General features: G+C 38.1%; 1 protein-coding gene across 1 annotated transcript in view; it reads right to left on the bottom strand.

The window, feature by feature from the left end:
- Positions 1-2,076: 2,076 nt before the first annotated feature.
- The window catches only part of KREMEN1 (kringle containing transmembrane protein 1), a 41,264-nt gene continuing 24,868 nt past the window's right edge, over positions 2,077-18,472 (bottom strand). Inside the window, exons 18-25 of the mRNA XM_079322739.1 lie at positions 14,647-14,809; positions 11,673-11,764; positions 7,022-7,146; positions 6,428-6,581; positions 5,270-5,602; positions 4,571-4,729; positions 3,905-3,989; positions 2,077-3,181 (exon numbers count right to left, since the gene is read on the bottom strand). Coding sequence (XP_079178865.1) covers positions 3,019-3,181; positions 3,905-3,989; positions 4,571-4,729; positions 5,270-5,602; positions 6,428-6,581; positions 7,022-7,146; positions 11,673-11,764; positions 14,647-14,809 — 1,274 coding nt within the window. The 3' untranslated portion in view covers positions 2,077-3,018. The remainder of the gene's footprint in view (positions 3,182-3,904; positions 3,990-4,570; positions 4,730-5,269; positions 5,603-6,427; positions 6,582-7,021; positions 7,147-11,672; positions 11,765-14,646; positions 14,810-18,472) is intronic.

The following is an 18,472-nucleotide window of genomic DNA, read 5'->3' as shown; positions in this document are numbered from 1 at the left end:
CTCTCCAGCTGCCAGCTCTCAGCTGGCTGTGTAGTTGGGGCATTTTTTTTTTTTGGTGAGATTACAACAGTTGTGCATGGTCACACTTTTTGCTTTTTTTCCTCCCAAACCCTTACAAATCATTCTACATTAATGCATGCCACATATCTTGGCCATAAATCACCTGAAGTGCCTGCACTAGGAGTGTAAGTGACCCCATCATATTTTGGAAAAACCACACTTGAGAGCTCCCTGCTCTTCATGGTCTCAGCCCTGTAAAGTAGTAAGTGCTATTTAAGGGACCCTGTCCATGAATTTCCATCCACTGCTCTATTTGCTAGCACTAGAAGGCCACTAAAGCCACTCTGAAAGATCTGGTGGAGGGGAATATAATTTCTATGCTTTTATCAGTGTATTACCTATGCACTGCCTAATATACTCATGTTTATTGTTGCCATGGCCAGTTCATCTGTTGTAAGTGCTGCTTTTATGAGACTTTTGTACATAAATTTGATTAATGTTCCCCATGGAAGTCCCATGAAATACAATTTTATATAAAAAAATATTTGAGGAACTAAGGGAACAATGCAAAAATCTCACTTCTTGAGTTCCCTAGATTTTGCATTAGCATCAGTCTTTGTTGTTGATTGTAATAATATTTTCTCTAATATTATAGTGAAATTAAATTCTTCACTAAGGAAGAGAAGTGTAACATTCTGGGTTTGTTTGTTTTTTTTTTCTGCAGTAGGTGTAAATCAGCCCCAGGGTATTCCTGATGTTTTTTCAGTTTGTCACCATTAGGTAACTACTTTATGAATGTGTCTCTGACAAAATGTTTAACTTGCATTTGATAAGGCAGGCAAAGCTTCATCACTTTGTGATAAGCACTGTGTGCTTGTAGCAGCTCCTGAGGATCTGGGATTCTCTCTGCCTGCTTCCCTGTCAGTGCACCAAATTAAGGATGCTGAGGAACCAACTTACTTTTGTTTTGCTGTGAATCTCTGAGGTGAACTCTTTCTCCACACAGCATGATGCAAAACCTTGCTTTTAAAAAAGGCAATTTCAGAACTTTCATTGGGTCTGAAACAGACAATGGGTTTTGGTCCAACATGATGGCACATAAGAGAGAACCAGCATATTTTTTACAACTTGTCCTGTCTTCATTTTAGCTAATACTGTAGTTATATTTTCCTGTATTCTTTCCAGCAGCTCATGCAAGAAGTACTAGATGTTCCCATGCTATTCCATTTTTTTATATAAACAATTCCATAATTACTGGCTTAGTAAAGTCTGGTTTCTTTTAAGCATGCATTGTGATATTGTTCAGCTGTTCTAGAACTCATCTGTGGTGCATAAATCAAGCTGGACTGAATTCATTTCAGGTAAAAGACCAGATCTACAGTGGTAAGGCACAATATTTCACTGCTTAATTCTTTGATGCCCTGTTTTTCCAATGAAATCTGTAGTTCTCACAAAAAGGAGGAAGTTACATGTTGAAAAACAGAGGGCAGATAGAATGAATTTAAACTCAGTGACAATTTTCTTGCTTTTCTCAATTACCTTTTGCAGATGCAGTTAATAGATGTTCTCTGACTGCACATCTGGAATATGCAGACCATTGGTACATGTTCAAGCTTAACCAGAATTGCTGCAGTTTACTGGTTTTTAGTGAACCTTCTCCAACTGAGGAGCTGCCCACTGTAAACTTGGCCAGTCAATTTATCTGACATTTGCACTGACAGCTTTTCCTAAATATCCTGCTGCTCTGAGCCTGCTGAGACTCACTGCTGATCCCTTGGAATCACCTTGGAATCCCACTTGTGGTGGTGGGATTAGAAATCTCAGGATTGTGGATGGACAGTCAGTCTACCAAAGAGAAGAAGTAATTAATGCTGTCTGTTGCAATCAGAGAGAAAATAGTTCACAGATCAGAACCCCACTGATGTTTTAGTTCTTTGATAATTAAGGCAATTATCTTAAAAATTCAGTTCAGTTTTAGTGTTGCAAGCAAGGAGACATTTCTGCTCACAGCTGAGTGTCAAGGCAGCTGTTCCAGGCATGTTCAGCTGCACAGCCTGGCCCAGGTAAATAGTAAATAGTTTGGGCAGCTGAGATTAATACACTTGACTTCAGAGTAAAAATCTGTTAGTCAGCTCACTGATAAAAATTCAGTGGATTATTGTATCTTTGGACAATCCTTTAAGAAGCCCTAAGCTTATACCCAGGATAAATGCTGGGTATGGAGTACAGTAATTTTTTTAAAGGATCACTGTGAGTATGAACAAAATTATCATAAACATCAGTGAATTATGGGTCAGACAGTCATTTAAAAGGTTTCAATGTTCATGCAGGCCTTGACCTGGTGAGCATTAGTCAATCCAAATGCATATTTGTAGCTGAATCCTGTTTTAGAGGTGTCTGAATTTGATTTTTTTATGTTTGCATATCTGCTTGAAGACACAGAAACAGGAAATGCAGAAACAGCACAGCACTAAGCAACCAGGCTGATAATTTTTCCAGTCTTTGATTCCCATTCTGCTGTATAGTACCTTTAGATGTGTTTACATCAAGGCAGGTAAACTCTGTGTGCTGTGGCAGCTGAACAGGTTATCAGTACCCATTTCTGTTTTCAACCTTGAGAAAAAAAGGACTAAAGTAGCCTGATAAAATACAGTGGTACAGGCAAGTGGGACACAAGAAATCCTCATCCTATAGATACCCCTTCAGTTGCCTTTGGCAGGGGTACAGGACATTTTGAATTTTATGAGTTTTTACATCTACTTTAAGTGCAATGGTTTAAAGGCAGTAATTAACAGCACTACAGACTTGAGGAGCACCAGGTATTTCAGAATTATTGCTGCAGTTCAATCTGTTGTCACTGGTATATCCAAGAGAGCAGCAGATAGGTAAAGTCACTCAAAAGCCTTTGGAAATGGACTTTTTGGAAAACAGGTATGAGATTGAGAGGAAAAAAAAGGAAGATTAATCTCAAGTCACCTGGATTGTAAGAAGATCCATTCTGGAAGAATAAAAGACACTTCAGTTTCCCACCAGTGGGTTGCAATCATCTTGTTGATTTCTAAGCTTTTTCTTGAAGATGGATATTGATGTGGATGGTTGGTAAAATATACTCCAGATCTCACCAGCAGTAGTGACATCACTGCAATCTTCTGTTTCAGCTGCAGCTGGAATCTGGTGGGACCTAGGAAACAAAGAGTTAATTCACTCTTGTGTTCATGTGCTTGGGTAGCCATGGTTATTAATATGTCTGCAGCACTTCTGCACTGGGAGTGCTCACAGCTTCCACTGCATCTGACACTTCTTTCACCTGCTGTGCAAAATGCAGGGTTTTGGAGTGTTTCTTGGTTTGCTTGAACAAATGAAAAGTTAAGTGTCCTTTTGCCACCCTAATGACAGCAGTGACATTAAGGTAAGACAGACTCTACAGATTGTAATTGTTGTTACTATTATAGTTGCTATTAATACAAATTAATGTCATTGAATATTTAAGCATGTTTGTAGTATGCAAATACAATATTCAGTATTTTGATTTGTTGATGACTCACCATCTAGAGGACACAAAATTTACTTGTTATGAGTGCAGAGGTTTTAATTTTTTCCCTGTAAAGTATTATCATAATGTGACCTCACCAAGTCTGGATGTCTGATAACATTTTCCTCCTTCCTCCTAAAGTACAAATCTTGCCAAATCAAGAGCAGAAGGATAGTCTTGTAGCAAATGCTATCCTAACAGACTGGAAAGTTAAATGTGCTTATTGAGGATCTTCTGTGAGGATACATATATGTGATAACTATCTTGGTTTGGAATATGGCCAATCTGATAATCAGAAGGCAGAGAAGAGCCCCAGGTGTGGTTCAGAGCTCAGATCTTGGTTCTCTGTGGTTGGTTTTGCTCCACACTCACCTCATGGTAATGTGCAGAAGAATCTTTGCTATTATGGCTGTAACACTTAGGATGAGCAGTGCTGTGAGACTGTATATTGTCCATTCTGCAAAAGAGGAGGGGGAGTTCTCAGTACATTCATTTATTTACTGTAAGAATATTGCATGAAAGGAACAAGCAGCCTTGTGATGCTTTATTCAAATCTGTAATTTGACAATGCCTTAAACCTACAAGTATTTTCTGCAGACTGGCACAAACTGTACAACTTTCAGTCAGAACTGGCTTTTTCCCTTGCAGAACTCCTCCCAATAAAACTGAAAGCTGGCAAAATTCAAAGCACATAATAGTGAAATTATCTAGAAAAGCAAGAAGAAGTTCCCTTCTACCCACGGCCCTTTCCTCACAAAGCATTGCCTGTACATGATGATTTGAACAGTATTTTTGGAGCTGCATGCAATCCAAGGGTGCTGTTACTGTTGGTGCTCCTGGGGTAGTTTAACATTAGGAAGTGTTTTGAAATGTAATGAGAATCCCAGTTAGTGCTAATTAGCCTGAATGAAAATTCATCTGTTAGTAAGATGGACAGTGGATCTGCTAACATGGAGGAGGCAGCAAAGGAAATACTGACACCAGATTATGCTTTGGCAAAATGTTTTTTCCCATTTCCATATTTTATGGTATCATTACCAGGCATGGAGCTGGTTGGGTGGCTTGGGCTGGTTGTGATGACATAGAGGATCTTTGATGAGCGGGCTGCATTGATGCTGAGATTTGTTTGTTCATTTATCCTCTCTGAAAGGGTGTGATTCACTGGGATCTTATTTTGATGCACATTGTCCTTCACAGCTGAAAACACAAGAGTATGATTACAATAACAGTTTCTTAACAGGTGCAATTGGATTTTATTTTGGGCTAATAAACAGACATGCTGCTCTCTGTTTACTTAAGAGAACTCAAATAATTATATTATATCTGATTCCTAAAAAAGCCTGTACTTCACCAGGTTGGGGTTCTCAGAATTTTTCTGGAAGCTGATTGTTCATAACAGGAGGTACAACTTGAGAACCACAACATTTTCTCCTGGTGACTTTCAGCTGAAGAGGAAGAGACTGTTGGAAGGAGCCAGGATGAACCAACATGCAGATAGATTATTGGGGTTTGTCATTTTCCAATCTGTTTTAACAGGAAGATACAGAATTGAATTTTTGAAAACCTGTATTTTGCTATTTATGATGTAGCTGACTGCAATGTTCTAAACCAAAAAAATTTGGTGAAGCTTTCATCCACTGAGTGATGAACAAGAGGAATGAAATTAGATCAGATCTAATCTCCTGTGTGAATTAAATGCTTCACTGAAAGGCAGAAACAGCAAAGGTAGCCTCTTACCTCTATACCTGATAGCAAATCCCTGGGCTTGATTGATGTCATCTGAGAAGAAGTACAAAATGACAAAATCCAAAGAGATGTTAAAGGTGTGGGGAGGCCTGTTCTTGCCATTGAAACGAGCTAGAACATGATAGGTATAACCATCCAGCAACTCCACCATATCTGTAGCATCTTTGATTTCAAAAAGGACAAAGTTGAAGTGGATTTGAGATGCTCCTGGAACTTGTATGGTCCAATAACAGACTTTGCCTGTGCCATATGTGTCAGGAAAATCTGGGGAATAGATCACAGCTGTAGCAGAAGTGTAATTCCCTCCACAGGCACCTATAAGGGCTGTGAAAACAAGAGGAAAGGGAGAAAAATGGGAAGAAAGAGGGAGAAAAAGAGGTAATACATTAATTTTGCAAAACTTAGCACCCTGTAGACTCTAATACTTAAGTGTGACTTGAAGGTACAGATTTGCAAGGCCAGCAGGATGCACTCTGCAGCTGCTCCTTGCCCCACAGCACTGGGAGCACAGCCTCTGTTGCCTTTGCTTGGAATACTCTCCTTATGTCTCATTACTCTGACCTATGCATCAGTATTAAATACTGCAGCTATCCTTTGTCTTTGGGAGTAACCATGTACCCTTTAATGCATCCCTGCAGAAATGGGGTAAAAGATAAATCACTGAATCAGGGGCTTCTACTCCATCCTATCAGGCAGGCAGCAAAGTGGATTAGTGACTATTCACTCTCACTGATTAATAATTGAAATTCCTTCACTGCTGCATGAAATTGAAAACTTAAACCAGTGAATCCAGAGAGCAGCTCCAATGCCACCAGCTGACAATGCACATCCATACATGCACATACAATGTTTTACTCTCTAGTAAGATAATTTCATAGGGAATTTCTGATAGATGACTTAGTACCACTTGTGAGGAAAGTGAGAGAACCTCTGGAGCATGAGCAAGCATCATTTCTTGGAAGAGCTATTTCACATTACTAGTGGATGAGAATTTTAGTCAGAAATGGAAAGCAGCTTTATTTTATACCAAATGGAGGTGTTTTGCTGTTTGGTGTGCAACAGTTCTTGCTGGTTTTGAGCCTTTTGCCCAATTTGCTGAACATGTGAGGCCTCTCCCTTGGGAAAAACCAAGCCTGCTTCAATACTTACTGTCAAAAAGAATGACTCTGCCATCCCCACCACAGGGCTGAGTGTGGTCTCCAAAGCAAACACTGTTGCATTCCGTACTGGCTGCCTCCCCGTATCTCCAGTAGTCAGGATTATTTCCACAGAAACAAGCATAACCTGATTCCATGCCTGCAAACTTTGACAACAAAGATGCATAAGGAAGGGGGGAAGAGTATTTGAAGGAGTGACAGCAGGAGGTTGTTTGAGCAGGAAAGCTGGCAGCAGAGTATGTGTGTTTTGGAGAAGTATGATTAGTCAGAGGAACCACCACAGGCTATTTTTTTGTTTGGGCTGTCAGGATGCTACTCAAGACTAGGGGGAAAGATGGAATGGAGAGCACCCTGACACTCACAACTGCAGTAAGCATCCATGTTTTCTCCTGGTGTTATTCTTTAGTCATTTGTCCAGACTCCTCTGGATGCAGAGAGAGGGCTTGATCTCTGGGGTGCAAGTGCAACCTTAGACCTCCCAAAGGTTATAAAAAATGGGGAAGAGGAGAAACACAACAGAGAGCTCTAGTCACACTGCCATTTTTGTCCTTGAAAACATTCTGTAAATGTATGTCAAAGAAATCACCTTAAACTGTTGACTCCTGCAGGAGCTGATGCACGTTTGGATTGTGAGTTTGTTGGAGGTTTCACTGGTGCCAGTCAAAGGTGGAGGCTCTCCATGGTCCTTGTAACAGCCCAGATTTCCTGGCACTGGCAGGAGTAACACACAACATTAATTCTAAAGGTTTTGCAAACATCCCAGACCACTTCATGCACTACCTGGCTACTCTCTGTGTTCTGGGCCTGACTTTGCACTGTGGGAAGTTGTTACTCTTTGTTACTCATACTCTGTATGTCATATTTTCCAAACACACCCAGGGATGAGTGATGAGACAAAGGAGTATCACAGCTTCTCAGCAATATACCTGCAAGACTCTAGCTGGTTTCAGTAAGCTGCAGTAAAACAGACAAGATAAAAACCTTCTTCATTTCTCCTGGAAGAGGCAACTAAAAACACCCAAGGCATTAAGTTGGGTCCAGGTGGTTTTTTTGTTTCTTTTTACTATTTGCATGCATATTCTGAAAATGTAAATTGAACTGTGTGATTTCTGTCTGATCTTCCAAACAATGACATTCTGGAGGTTTTCAAAACAGGATATTTGAGGAAGGGAACCAGAACTGTTTTAGAATGGAGTTTGGCAAGTTTTATGGGAGGAACTATACACTTATATAGGGGAATTTCCCAATATTTAAAACTTGAATTCTGATATGAATCTGAAGCATCATACAAAGAGATTAAAAATGAGCAATATTACTTTAAAGAAACAACCCAATTCATCTATTTATTTTAATGCAATGTTTCAAGGCTCCTTGGTCACTATGGGAGATCAGAGTTTTCCCCCTTCAGTGCTGGTTTTTTTTTTGGTTTTGCACTTTTCATCAAAGCACTGGAATTTAGCCATAACCACCTCCTGGAGAGGATGTGGAGCACAATACAGTGCTGTGCTAAAGGCATAAAATTATCCCTTGCCCACTTGTCATATCTATTCACATACTTGAAATTAAATCTGTTACCAGCTCTATGTTAAAATAAATTTTATTACTGTGCCAGACTGACATGGATTTTTTTTTTTGTCCACCTAACTGCCACAGCTCAGAATGACATGATGTGCCCAGAGACCTGCATGAGTGTTTTATTTATGTAGTCACTGGTTATTACAGTACCCAGTAAACTTATTATAAATAATGACATAACATTGCTTCAAATATTGTTCATAAATTCATTTTGTTCTCTAAGAATACAATTTCAATTATAAATACTTGCATGGAGTTATGGCTTTGATATGCCCTGCAGCAACATTCACATAAGTACTGAGACTTCAAGTTGCAGCCTGATTTAACATACCTTTGGAAATCCCCACTTGCAGCCCCACCCCAGCTGAGTACAGCTGGGCTGATAACTCTGAGAAAGCTCATTCTTTTTTGTATTGTGTATGATTTCACAGCCCTGAATAATCTTCCTAGTTATCCAACCTAGCTCATGTTCCTCAGAGACCTGGGATTTGTAATTTTATTTTCTTTTTTAAAGTAGATTTATTAGTGAGACCTTTCAACCTTGGCTCCAGAGGATTAGAACTTCAGTATGTTCCACTCTAAGAAACGGAGTAATTTGAAAACTTCTTAAATTTTTTAAGTAAATCAAGCATACATCCTAAGACTAATTAGTCTCTTAGGTGTCCTAGCAGAATTTTACCTTTTTTTGCTCTTAATATTTAGCCTGCTAAAGAAACTTGGCAAAAAATTATTCTGCAATTACTGTTCATGCTCACCAGTGATGTTTCACTTTTACACTGCCTTCACCCATTTGTATCTATTTGTCCTCTTAAAAGGTCACCTATTTTGCACAAGCATATTATTTTTCTTTTAAGCAGCATTTGACATAATGAGGTCCTGGCAAACACCACAGCTTCTGCATTTTACATGTTAAGGCAGGTATTCAGTATATTAAAATATGGAATTAATCCTTTTGAGTTTAAAACCATGTTCCAGCTATGCTCATCCAGCTGTCTCTGAAGAGCCTCTTAGCTTTTTGCAATGGTAGCATGCACAAATTGTTTGATCTGTTTGTTCCTGTGTCCCATATAGCTCTGCATAACTTACCTGGCCCTGCCTTTAACACCTCCTCGATGTTTCAGTCAAATTTATTTCATTACATACATGCACCTTGGAAATGTGATTCCAGTAATGAAATCTCATTATAGGGACAGAGTCATGTCAGTCATAAACATAAAGATGTAATTAAGTGGCAAGCCTTTCTTTTCTCTTTCTTTTTTATTCTGTAAGTTGTTACTTCCTTTGAACTTAAACCTAACCTCATTAACAAGGAGACCAAAAAAGTCAGGAATAGCTGCAACACTGCAAACAAACCATCTGAAGCATTCAGTTGTGAATCCTCCACGTGAGATGCACATGTTCTCTCAGCACTCAGAGCTGCAGTCTTGCCTTTTATTCTGTTATTCTGCCCATTCCAGTCTGCTTGGCAGACATGGAGAAGGGAAGACTAAACTCCTCCTGGAGTCACTACCTCTGTCTTCTGTGCTCCTCCATCTTCATCCAACACTGCTAAATTCTGTACATTACATACTCAGAATGTCAGAACACATTTCTGACTGAAGCATGCAGTGTTATGTATAAATATTAGGGAATGAGACACATGATATTATCATGTGAATTCATCACCATAATGAAAAATTCTTAACAGATTCTTAATTATTGTTCAGATGAATCACTGCATGCAAATCTCTCTAGGCAATCAAGATGCTTCATCTTGTTGGCACTGCCATGGTATTATGTGGGCACAGTTAATAGGTAGCTTCTGTTCCAGATAATTTTCTAGTAGTAAATATCATTAAGGAAAAGAAGCTTATGTAAGAAATCTTTCTCTAAAAATTTTCAAATAGGAATTTTTTTTTTACACAATTGCTTTCTTGCTCCATCACAAAACTCAAGTTTTGCATTGTGCACTGCACAAGATAGTTCTGATGGTCCCATGACTTAGCATCATGCTTACTGAAAACAGAAAGTGTGGTGAAGAATAAAAGATTGTTTTACTTACACAGCCTCATAAACCATGAGGTTTGTATTAAAATTTGGATGGGCTGGCAATGTACAGTTTGCTCTAAATTGCTGCAATTCCTTTTTCTAGTATCGAGTTTCAGTGCAATGCTTGAAGCAGCTGCTACTGGTCAAAAGGACATTTTGTAAATGTAAGTCTGGATTATCTGTGCAAGTAAGTGTCCAAGTTTAAATCCTCTTCTCCCCACCACAGAGAAAATGAGTGAGGCTGGTTTTAAAAGGATCCTTTGTGTAGAACAAATGGAGTGGAGAGAATTTGCCTTTCAGCTTTTTTCCTGGTGCCATATCCAGATAATTTGTTAACATCTGTGGTCTTTAAAGAAAATGCAAATTCTTTCATTTTAGACCAAGTTAAATTTCTTAATTAGGAAGGTCAGGTTTCTTAAATCATGCCTGGTATATTAGAAAAATAAGAGTAAGATGTCCTCTGAACAATGAGTATCAGAGTGTTAAATGATTTTGTGTTATCTAAATTAGACCCCTTCATCTGTATTTAATTCTAGTTAAAAGGCATTTGTCTTGAGGTCACACTTATGTATTTGTTTGCCTAGCATGAAGATGTGAATTCTTCACTTTCATAAAAAAAACTCAAAACAACAAAGTAAAAAAAAAAAAAATCACTTCAGATAAATTTTTCTTGTCTGGTTTTGTTTTCTTAACTTCAAGGAAGAAATATACTTCTTCCAATTAAATGTGTGCCTACATATGGACACCTGCTCTGGTGCTTAGCAGTGAACTCCTAAGTTATGCCTCAGAAACAGAGGGAACTTGCACAGAAATTAGGAAAGCAAGTGAAGATATTAATTATTAGACTTACTAAAATGTGCAGCTATAGTTGATTGTTAACATGCAAAACTAGAATATCTTCTTAATATTTGAGTGTATTTTAAAGAACATGATTTGGGAAAGAAAATTTTGGAACATACTGACACAAATGATGACATTTTGGACACAGTAAAAAACAGAAGACATTAAAAATATTAAATCCTGGAAAGAAGCTTCATGCAAGTAGCTTGTAAATTATCTGATTTTAAAAACATTTTAAACAAAGTCCAGGTTGTGGTTTCACAGCAATGCTAAGAATCTGCACCTGCCAGGGACAGAACTCCAGCTCAGAGTTCCCATATAGCACATAGACACCTTTTCACTGTGCCCTCTCACATTGGTTTTTATTTTCTCCAAGCAATTCTCTGTACACATTAAACTAATGTATTTCATTTTACAAGCTAATTGCAATGGATGGATGTGTATATCCTTTGTAAAAGCTTTCCTTTTTTTTTTTGTCATCTAGATTTTAATAAATTAATGACCCATGGTTTCAAAGAACTAGCAGTACTTCACAAGTATTGTGTGATTCCCTGTCATACAGTATTATGTATAAATAATATAATCCAGTCATTCTGAGATAAGATTAAAAGGAAAGTGGAGGAACAATTCAGTCAGCATTAACTTTAAGAAACCTGTGTAAAATATAGCTTAGTCTGCAAGTGAAAACAAGCTGTTTAGCCTTATCCTGGTCTGTGTCTGGAAATCCCTGCCCACTGTTGTACAAGTGCCAATCTCTGCTCAGCTGGAGCTGAAACTCTGCACAGTGCTCTTACTTCGGCAGGATGGAATCTCACAGTATTTCCAGTATATTCCATCCTCATGTTCTGCAATGTAGCACCAGGGGCTGACATCCCCATCAGGGTTTCTGAAAGAGAAAAGCAGTCAGCAAAATGCATCTTTTTTTTTTCAAAAATCACACCAAAAAAATCAATCTACTTAAGCTTCAATGGCATTACTATTTTTGCTCTAATACCTACTGTCGAACTTTCACACCAAGAAAAAATGCAAAGGTTGTTCAGATAGCTTTGGTTATTGCAGTATTCATCAAGCATAAGATGCTAGTAATGCCTAAAGTAAAGCTTTGTTTCACTCTAAGGTTAAAAGGTGCAGAGCTATTTCTGGTCAGTACTGACAGAGAGGAAGATTTTCTGTCCCACATCCTGTGTACAGGTTCCATAGATTCATAAACTTGATTTTTTGCCTTGGTACAAAACAGTCCAGACCCCAACTTTCTGTGCATATGCACAATTGAATATATGCAGCTTTCTCTGTGATAAAAACACTTAGCTGATAAAGTAATCTGGGAAAGACTGAATTCTTTTCCTCCCCTTCAATAAAACTGACTAAATCCATTCCAGAGATCTCTTTATATTGATGGTTACTTCCTTATGTGTCCATGATGATGATGATCACTATTTTTGTGATTATTTGCTGTTGTGTAGCACCACTTACAAATTCACACCTAGTGAGACATTAGGTTATTTAAAGTTTTTTCTATGTACTCTGTGAAAAGCATTCACACTGGAAAGATCTATTAAAGAGAATAAATTCTTATTTTGGACAGTCTTTTAACTAGGACCAGTTGCAATCTTTTTATCATGTCTTTGGCATGAATTCTATTAATGACACAGCCCTACTGAAGTGTCAGTTCAGCTGCATGTTGTCATTTATGCCTATTAGCAACTCTTCTGTGGCAGATCCAATTTTAGAAATTCTGTGGATGTTTTTTGGTCAAACAGCAGACTGCTGAAAACAGCTGGTGACTTCAGTGCAGTTTGGATGACTGAAATGTTGCTAGTTAGGCTTTCAAACAGATTAGTGGAGGTAGTGGACAAGGAAAGTCTAAGACTAGCTATGCTAGGAATTTAGGTGTAATGCAAGAGCCTCCAGTAGCTAAAAAATGTAGAAGACTAAAATCAAATAAAGCTTGTGTTCAAACTAACCCATTTTCCCTTGTTTCCAGAGCTACAGGAATTTTTGAGTTTACATCTTCATGACAGAAACCTTATGTCTGGAATTCAGTCATGATAATGGCACTCTACACATAAACGCCTTAAAAATGCAATGAAATTGTAAAGAAACATGATGATTGTCTGTAGAAATCTTTGTTTTGAACCTCACAAGTGCACACAGTTAGAAAACAACTCTCTGTCTTTCAAAATCTCCAAAAATTTCAGCCCTCATAATTTTGTTATGGTTGAAATGAGTGGAACACTATGAGGCATTTCCATCTTAACAGGGTGTCCTGCAGTAAACAAAATATTCCAAGTAAGGACCACCCATGGAGAGGTAACATGCTTCTGATTAATACTCCAAGTGTAAAATTTGATTATTCAAATGTTGTCCCTAAAATCAAATCTCACAGTGATGTACTGTGCCTTACAAAAGCCCTGTGAGGTATGTGCTGCCTGAGAAAAGGGAAGATCAACTTGTCCATTGTCATCAGGCAGATGAATGTCAGAGCAAGAGCTAAAACAGCTGTATCACAGGCCTCCACAACATTTGCTTGCTAAAGATAAACTCTGGCACTCTTAGTGAATTTCCAAGTTTCTTCCAAGAGAATGTGAAGTAAAAATCTATTAGCTAGGATTGTCATTCCATACACCTATGAGAATAATCCTATACATAGGATACAGCATAAGGAAGAAAATTCCAAGCTCCACCTCAATGAGGATAATCTAATACCTAGCAGACTCAGGTAAAAAAGCTCTATTTGATAATTAAGCAATTTCTCAGTTTTATATATCAGATTATTGGCTTCTTGCTCCTTGTAACATTTACCAAGTTCTCATTTGCTAAGTAAAGCAAGACTCAAGTAAGTGATTTTTGAGTATCTGCATAAACATTCAGTTTCTCATGCATGTTTTTGCACAGCTTGTACATGTTTTGCTTTGTACTAACCAAAATATTAGCCAGACATGACTGCCAAAAGTAAGATCCTGTAGATACAGTCTGTCTAGAATATTGCCACACAGCAACAATCAAAGTTATTGATTCTGCTGTTTGTATCAGAGAGAATTCAGTGGCCACTATATTTTTCACAGCTCTGTATTATTATGCCTACTGAGACACAGAGCTGAAAAAAAATCTGCAGAGCCTAAACATCTCTGAACTTAAGTTCTGATTTGGCTCCTAAATTCTGAAGTTCTTATTTAAGTTTTGTTGTAAGTTCTATCCATAGTTATGGAGGAGTTTCTCTAGGAGGAAGGAAACAGAAGTGCATCTGCCATGGTTTAATCTGGTATTGTAACCCCTGACAGATGAGCTTCTGAATTCAAATAACAACTCTAAATCACTGATGCTCACCTAGAATTTTTAGTGACTACATAACTTTCATGAGTACAAAAGTTCAGCACAAAACTTGGAAAGTGTAACAGAACCAGGCTTGTGTGTGAGGATAAAAACCATTCAGAGACTCCTCCAGACACTCACTGCACTGCTGTTCTTCTAATTTGGATCATTTCTTTTATCTCCACCTTTTAATTTAAGTAATTTATAGTCTTTCTCTGTCATGCCACATTATAAATTGGCCAGATTATAGGGACTGTGCTGAAAAAGTGTGGGACCTGGGTTGAAAAAGTCATAGATTCAGGGTACTGATTAGAGGGTAAACCAAAAAGTGTTAGATACCCATGGTTCTGATATTCATTCATTCAGTGCATGACAAGATATTTCCTAATTTTCTGCCAACTGCTTAAACTAACACTGGGTATACAGGCAGTGTTAAAGCAATGTGATATTTCTTACCTGCAGTAGTTATGCTCTCCAAGCCCTCCCTCCCCATTGGGATATTTCACAGTATTATAGGGATGCTCAAAGGTCTCATTCCAAAACAGACAAGGTTTCCCTGCATACTGGGAGGTCTGGTTCTGAGTGCCACGATAGTCAGCCCCATTGGCTGTGTAGCATTCTGGAAAGAAAGAGAAATGGAAAAAGAAAGAATGTATGTAGGTTTAGTGTTTGTTCTTCTCTCACCCTCCACCCCATACCAAATAAACCATGTTTTCTGCATTGTATGCTGGCTAGGATTTAAGCTTGCTCTCAGTCAAACCTCTATTCAAGAGATTATGATGTCACTACTTTAATAAACAATGTATAAAACAGGTCTGAAGAAAGGTTTACACAATTGACATGTATTTTCTGAGTAAGTATAATACCTTTTACTGTTTTCCTTGAGTTTTACTCATTAGGATGACTCTGTAACTTGTTAATTTTCAAAAAATGAAATCATATGATATATTCAATCTGCTACTTACCAGCATATTAACCAAAATCTCACACTACTTCAGCTAAAGTTGTGAATATCTGTACTTTACAAAGTGAAAGGCTTTGTAAGCATGGATTTTACCAACATGTACATTCTGATTTAGAAAAAATTCTTAGGGATTGAATTTTTAGGGATCCCTGAGAAAGGGATATCCTTCAGCAGAGTATAATCACAATATTGTGATGTGCTACTAAAGCATTTATGCTTTCAGATTATAAAGCATGGGTCCATATTCTGCCTTACTCATATTTTCTCCCATTTGTTTGTTTTTCTAACTTCCTAATACTCAGCAAGTTAGACACCAAAGTAGAGAATGATTTCTTTAAATACATTAGTCCCTTCTCAGCTGACCTACAAATGTCATGCTGCTGGCTTTGCTGGGCCCTGTTAATCACAGAATGGTTTGGGTGGAAAGGGACCTTAAAAATCATCCAGTCCCAATCCCCTGCCAAGGGCATGGACACGTTCACTGGACATCTGGTGAAATAAATATCCAAATGCATGAACAATTTTACTTTTTGCTGAAATTGTAAAACATCCTTGATTAAACCATGCAATGTGAGTGTGGCAGAGCATGGCAGCAAGTTGCCCAGTGAGGCAGTGGCATCTCCATCCCTGGAGATTTTCAAAAGCCACCTGGACATGGTCCTGCCCAACCTGCTTCAGGTGACTGTGCTTGAGCACAGCAATTGGACAACATGACCTCCACAGGTCCCTTTCATCTCAACCATCCTGTGATTATCTTCCAGAATTAATCATTATAATTAGTTTACCATAAATAAGTCCATCCTCTTTATAATTAATACCTGCTAATATTTATCATCCTTGCATTTATTTAAGAATAAATGTGACAGAATTAAAACAGCTGTAAACATTTCTCTGGAAATTCACAAAATCTTTCTGCTAACTACAGGCTGTGAAACCTCCTGTTTCATCTGATAGTGTTCTCTGTAGAAACCATATTGCAGCTGCAGAGTTCTACTGCCCTGAGGGAGAGGGAGAGTGCTCTGAAGTATGTGCTGATCTCAGGTGTCCCTCATGAGATCTAACTTACAAAACAAGTCTAGAAAGACCTGTGTGGCTGCAGTTGGAAGAGGAAAAAAAAAAACCCCACCCACATTTTAATCCTGATATTAACAAACAGTACATCGTTTTTGTATTTAGAACTACTGTAGAAGAAGGAAAAATGCATTATTAAAACCATGCCTCTGAAATTAGTTTAGTCTGGGGCTCACAAATATCAGAATGGTACAATTATAATAATTATTTCAGAGTTCTATTACACAGTAGATGAAAGACAATGGTTTTGTGCTTTCGCTGTGCATTTTCATGCCTAGGCAAGTTTAGATTTCTATTAAATGAAATTTTGTTGCTGAAGGCACACAGCAGAGGTGTCTGCACAGCTGTTAATGTATTCTGCTATCACCTGTGGACAAAAAGCTGTATAATTTAACAAAAACAAGCTTCAGGTCAATAATCTTTCTTACTGAAATTTACCTTAGCAATACAGGTGGGCTGCATACATTTGCTTAAAAATGCAAATCTGAGTTTTTTGTATTCAGGCCACCACAGATATTTGTGTAAATGTAAAAAAAAAAAATTAAGGTCATGACTGTGTTACAACTTTCTTCAATACCTCTTTTGCTTTGCAGTTAATATAAAAGCTTTTGTAGGTTACAGCTGAAAAAGCTGATGAATTTAGCAGAAAAGAGAGAAAAATGTAATCAAAATAGATAAAAACAAAATAATATGCAACATAAAGAATTTGTGAAAAGTGATAAGCACATCCAGAAAAGATATCTACATTAGCTTTTTGCTTTTATAATTTTTTTTGCTTCTCACTTCTAAATGAAAAGTAATATATACTTGCATCTACTCAGAAATGTAAGGAATGCTACAACACCTGAATTTAGTCTGGCACACAAACTAAACTGAAATTAACTTCAGCCCATTTTAGGATCTGCTAAGACTGGCCCATGCTTTAACTTGCAGTAGTGATTGACTTACATTTTCATGTCAGCTTTTTTTAACTGATTTTCTTCAAACTTCACTGCACTTTAAGAAAAAAAAGGAAGAGTCAGATCTCTCTTCATTCCTCCTAACTGCAGCTTTTTGTTCCCAAGACAATAGTAGCTGTGTCAGAGCCTCCTGTGTTCCTGTGTGCTATCAAGAGATCTGGTGCAAATGTGCCAGCTGAGTTGTAACAAAGCTCCCCTGGCTTAGATGTGCATGTGGAAAGGGGAGGCAGTGAGATACCACCAAAAATCATTGATTATCCCTGAAACACTGAAGGGAAAACTTTTAAGTCATGGAATTTAGCAGCTGTTATCAAATGAAATACAAAACCTTTTGTGTTACAGGGAATTTGGATTTTGGTAAGGATTAGTAACAATTTTGCCATAGCATGGGAGTGCAATTTTTTCAAATAAATATTGGCATTTGAAAAAGTCAGGTCAGTTGTCCTTGCTGTCCTCCCTCCTGGCTTTTTGTGCACCTGCTCACTGGCTAAGCATGGGAAACTGAGAAGTCCTTGATTTAGAGTAAGCACTACTTGGCAACAGTGAAAAAAATCAGTGTGTTACCAACATTGTTCTCACACTAAGCACAAAACACAGCACCATACCAGCTACTAAGAAGAAAATCACACCAGCTGAAACCAGGACACAAGCCTACATCCTTTTACCTTGAACAGGCAGCTTTGAGATCTGCTGAGATATATTTTGTAGAGTTTTCTGTAGAATTCCTAGCAGCATATTCACTATCTTGGCAGTGAACAACTAAATCCTTCTTCTGCGTTTATCACAGGCAGTGATTTCATCATATTTTGCTGCATGACAGCCAAGACACTACCTTAGTGATTTCACCATGAAATTAATACTCCCAAAGTGCTGAAGGTGCATGTTTTGTCTGCAGAAAGGCCACTGTCCTCTCTATTTCAAACCCAAGTCCTAAGATATTCTGGAGAACAGGAGCATAGAACCTCTACCCTACTTTTCATCTTGTACCACAATAACTCTGTGAAAACATGAGCTTAAAAAAAAAGGTCATTTAGATTTGTCTGCACAAAACTAATTCAGATGAGGTCACCTAAATTAAACAGCCAGAAAAGACTGGACTGAACACTGTTGGTGAAACTCTCTGGCTTACTCAAATCACCTGATTTCTCTTTGGTAAATTCTGAAAAAGGGAGGGGGGAAAGAGTAAATCAAGCAGCAACAACCACCTCTGTGTGTTGTGGCACCCCCTGGACCCATCTGCTTTAGGCTGAGTGACACTTCCATGACACTTCAGGGTATGAAGCCCCTC

The sequence above is a fragment of the Erithacus rubecula genome (genome assembly GCF_903797595.1).
Source record: "Erithacus rubecula genome assembly, chromosome: 19".
Taxonomy (NCBI): Eukaryota; Metazoa; Chordata; class Aves; order Passeriformes; family Muscicapidae; genus Erithacus; species Erithacus rubecula.
Note: the sequence above shows the minus strand (reverse complement) of the source record. Positions and strands in the feature narration are given on the sequence as shown.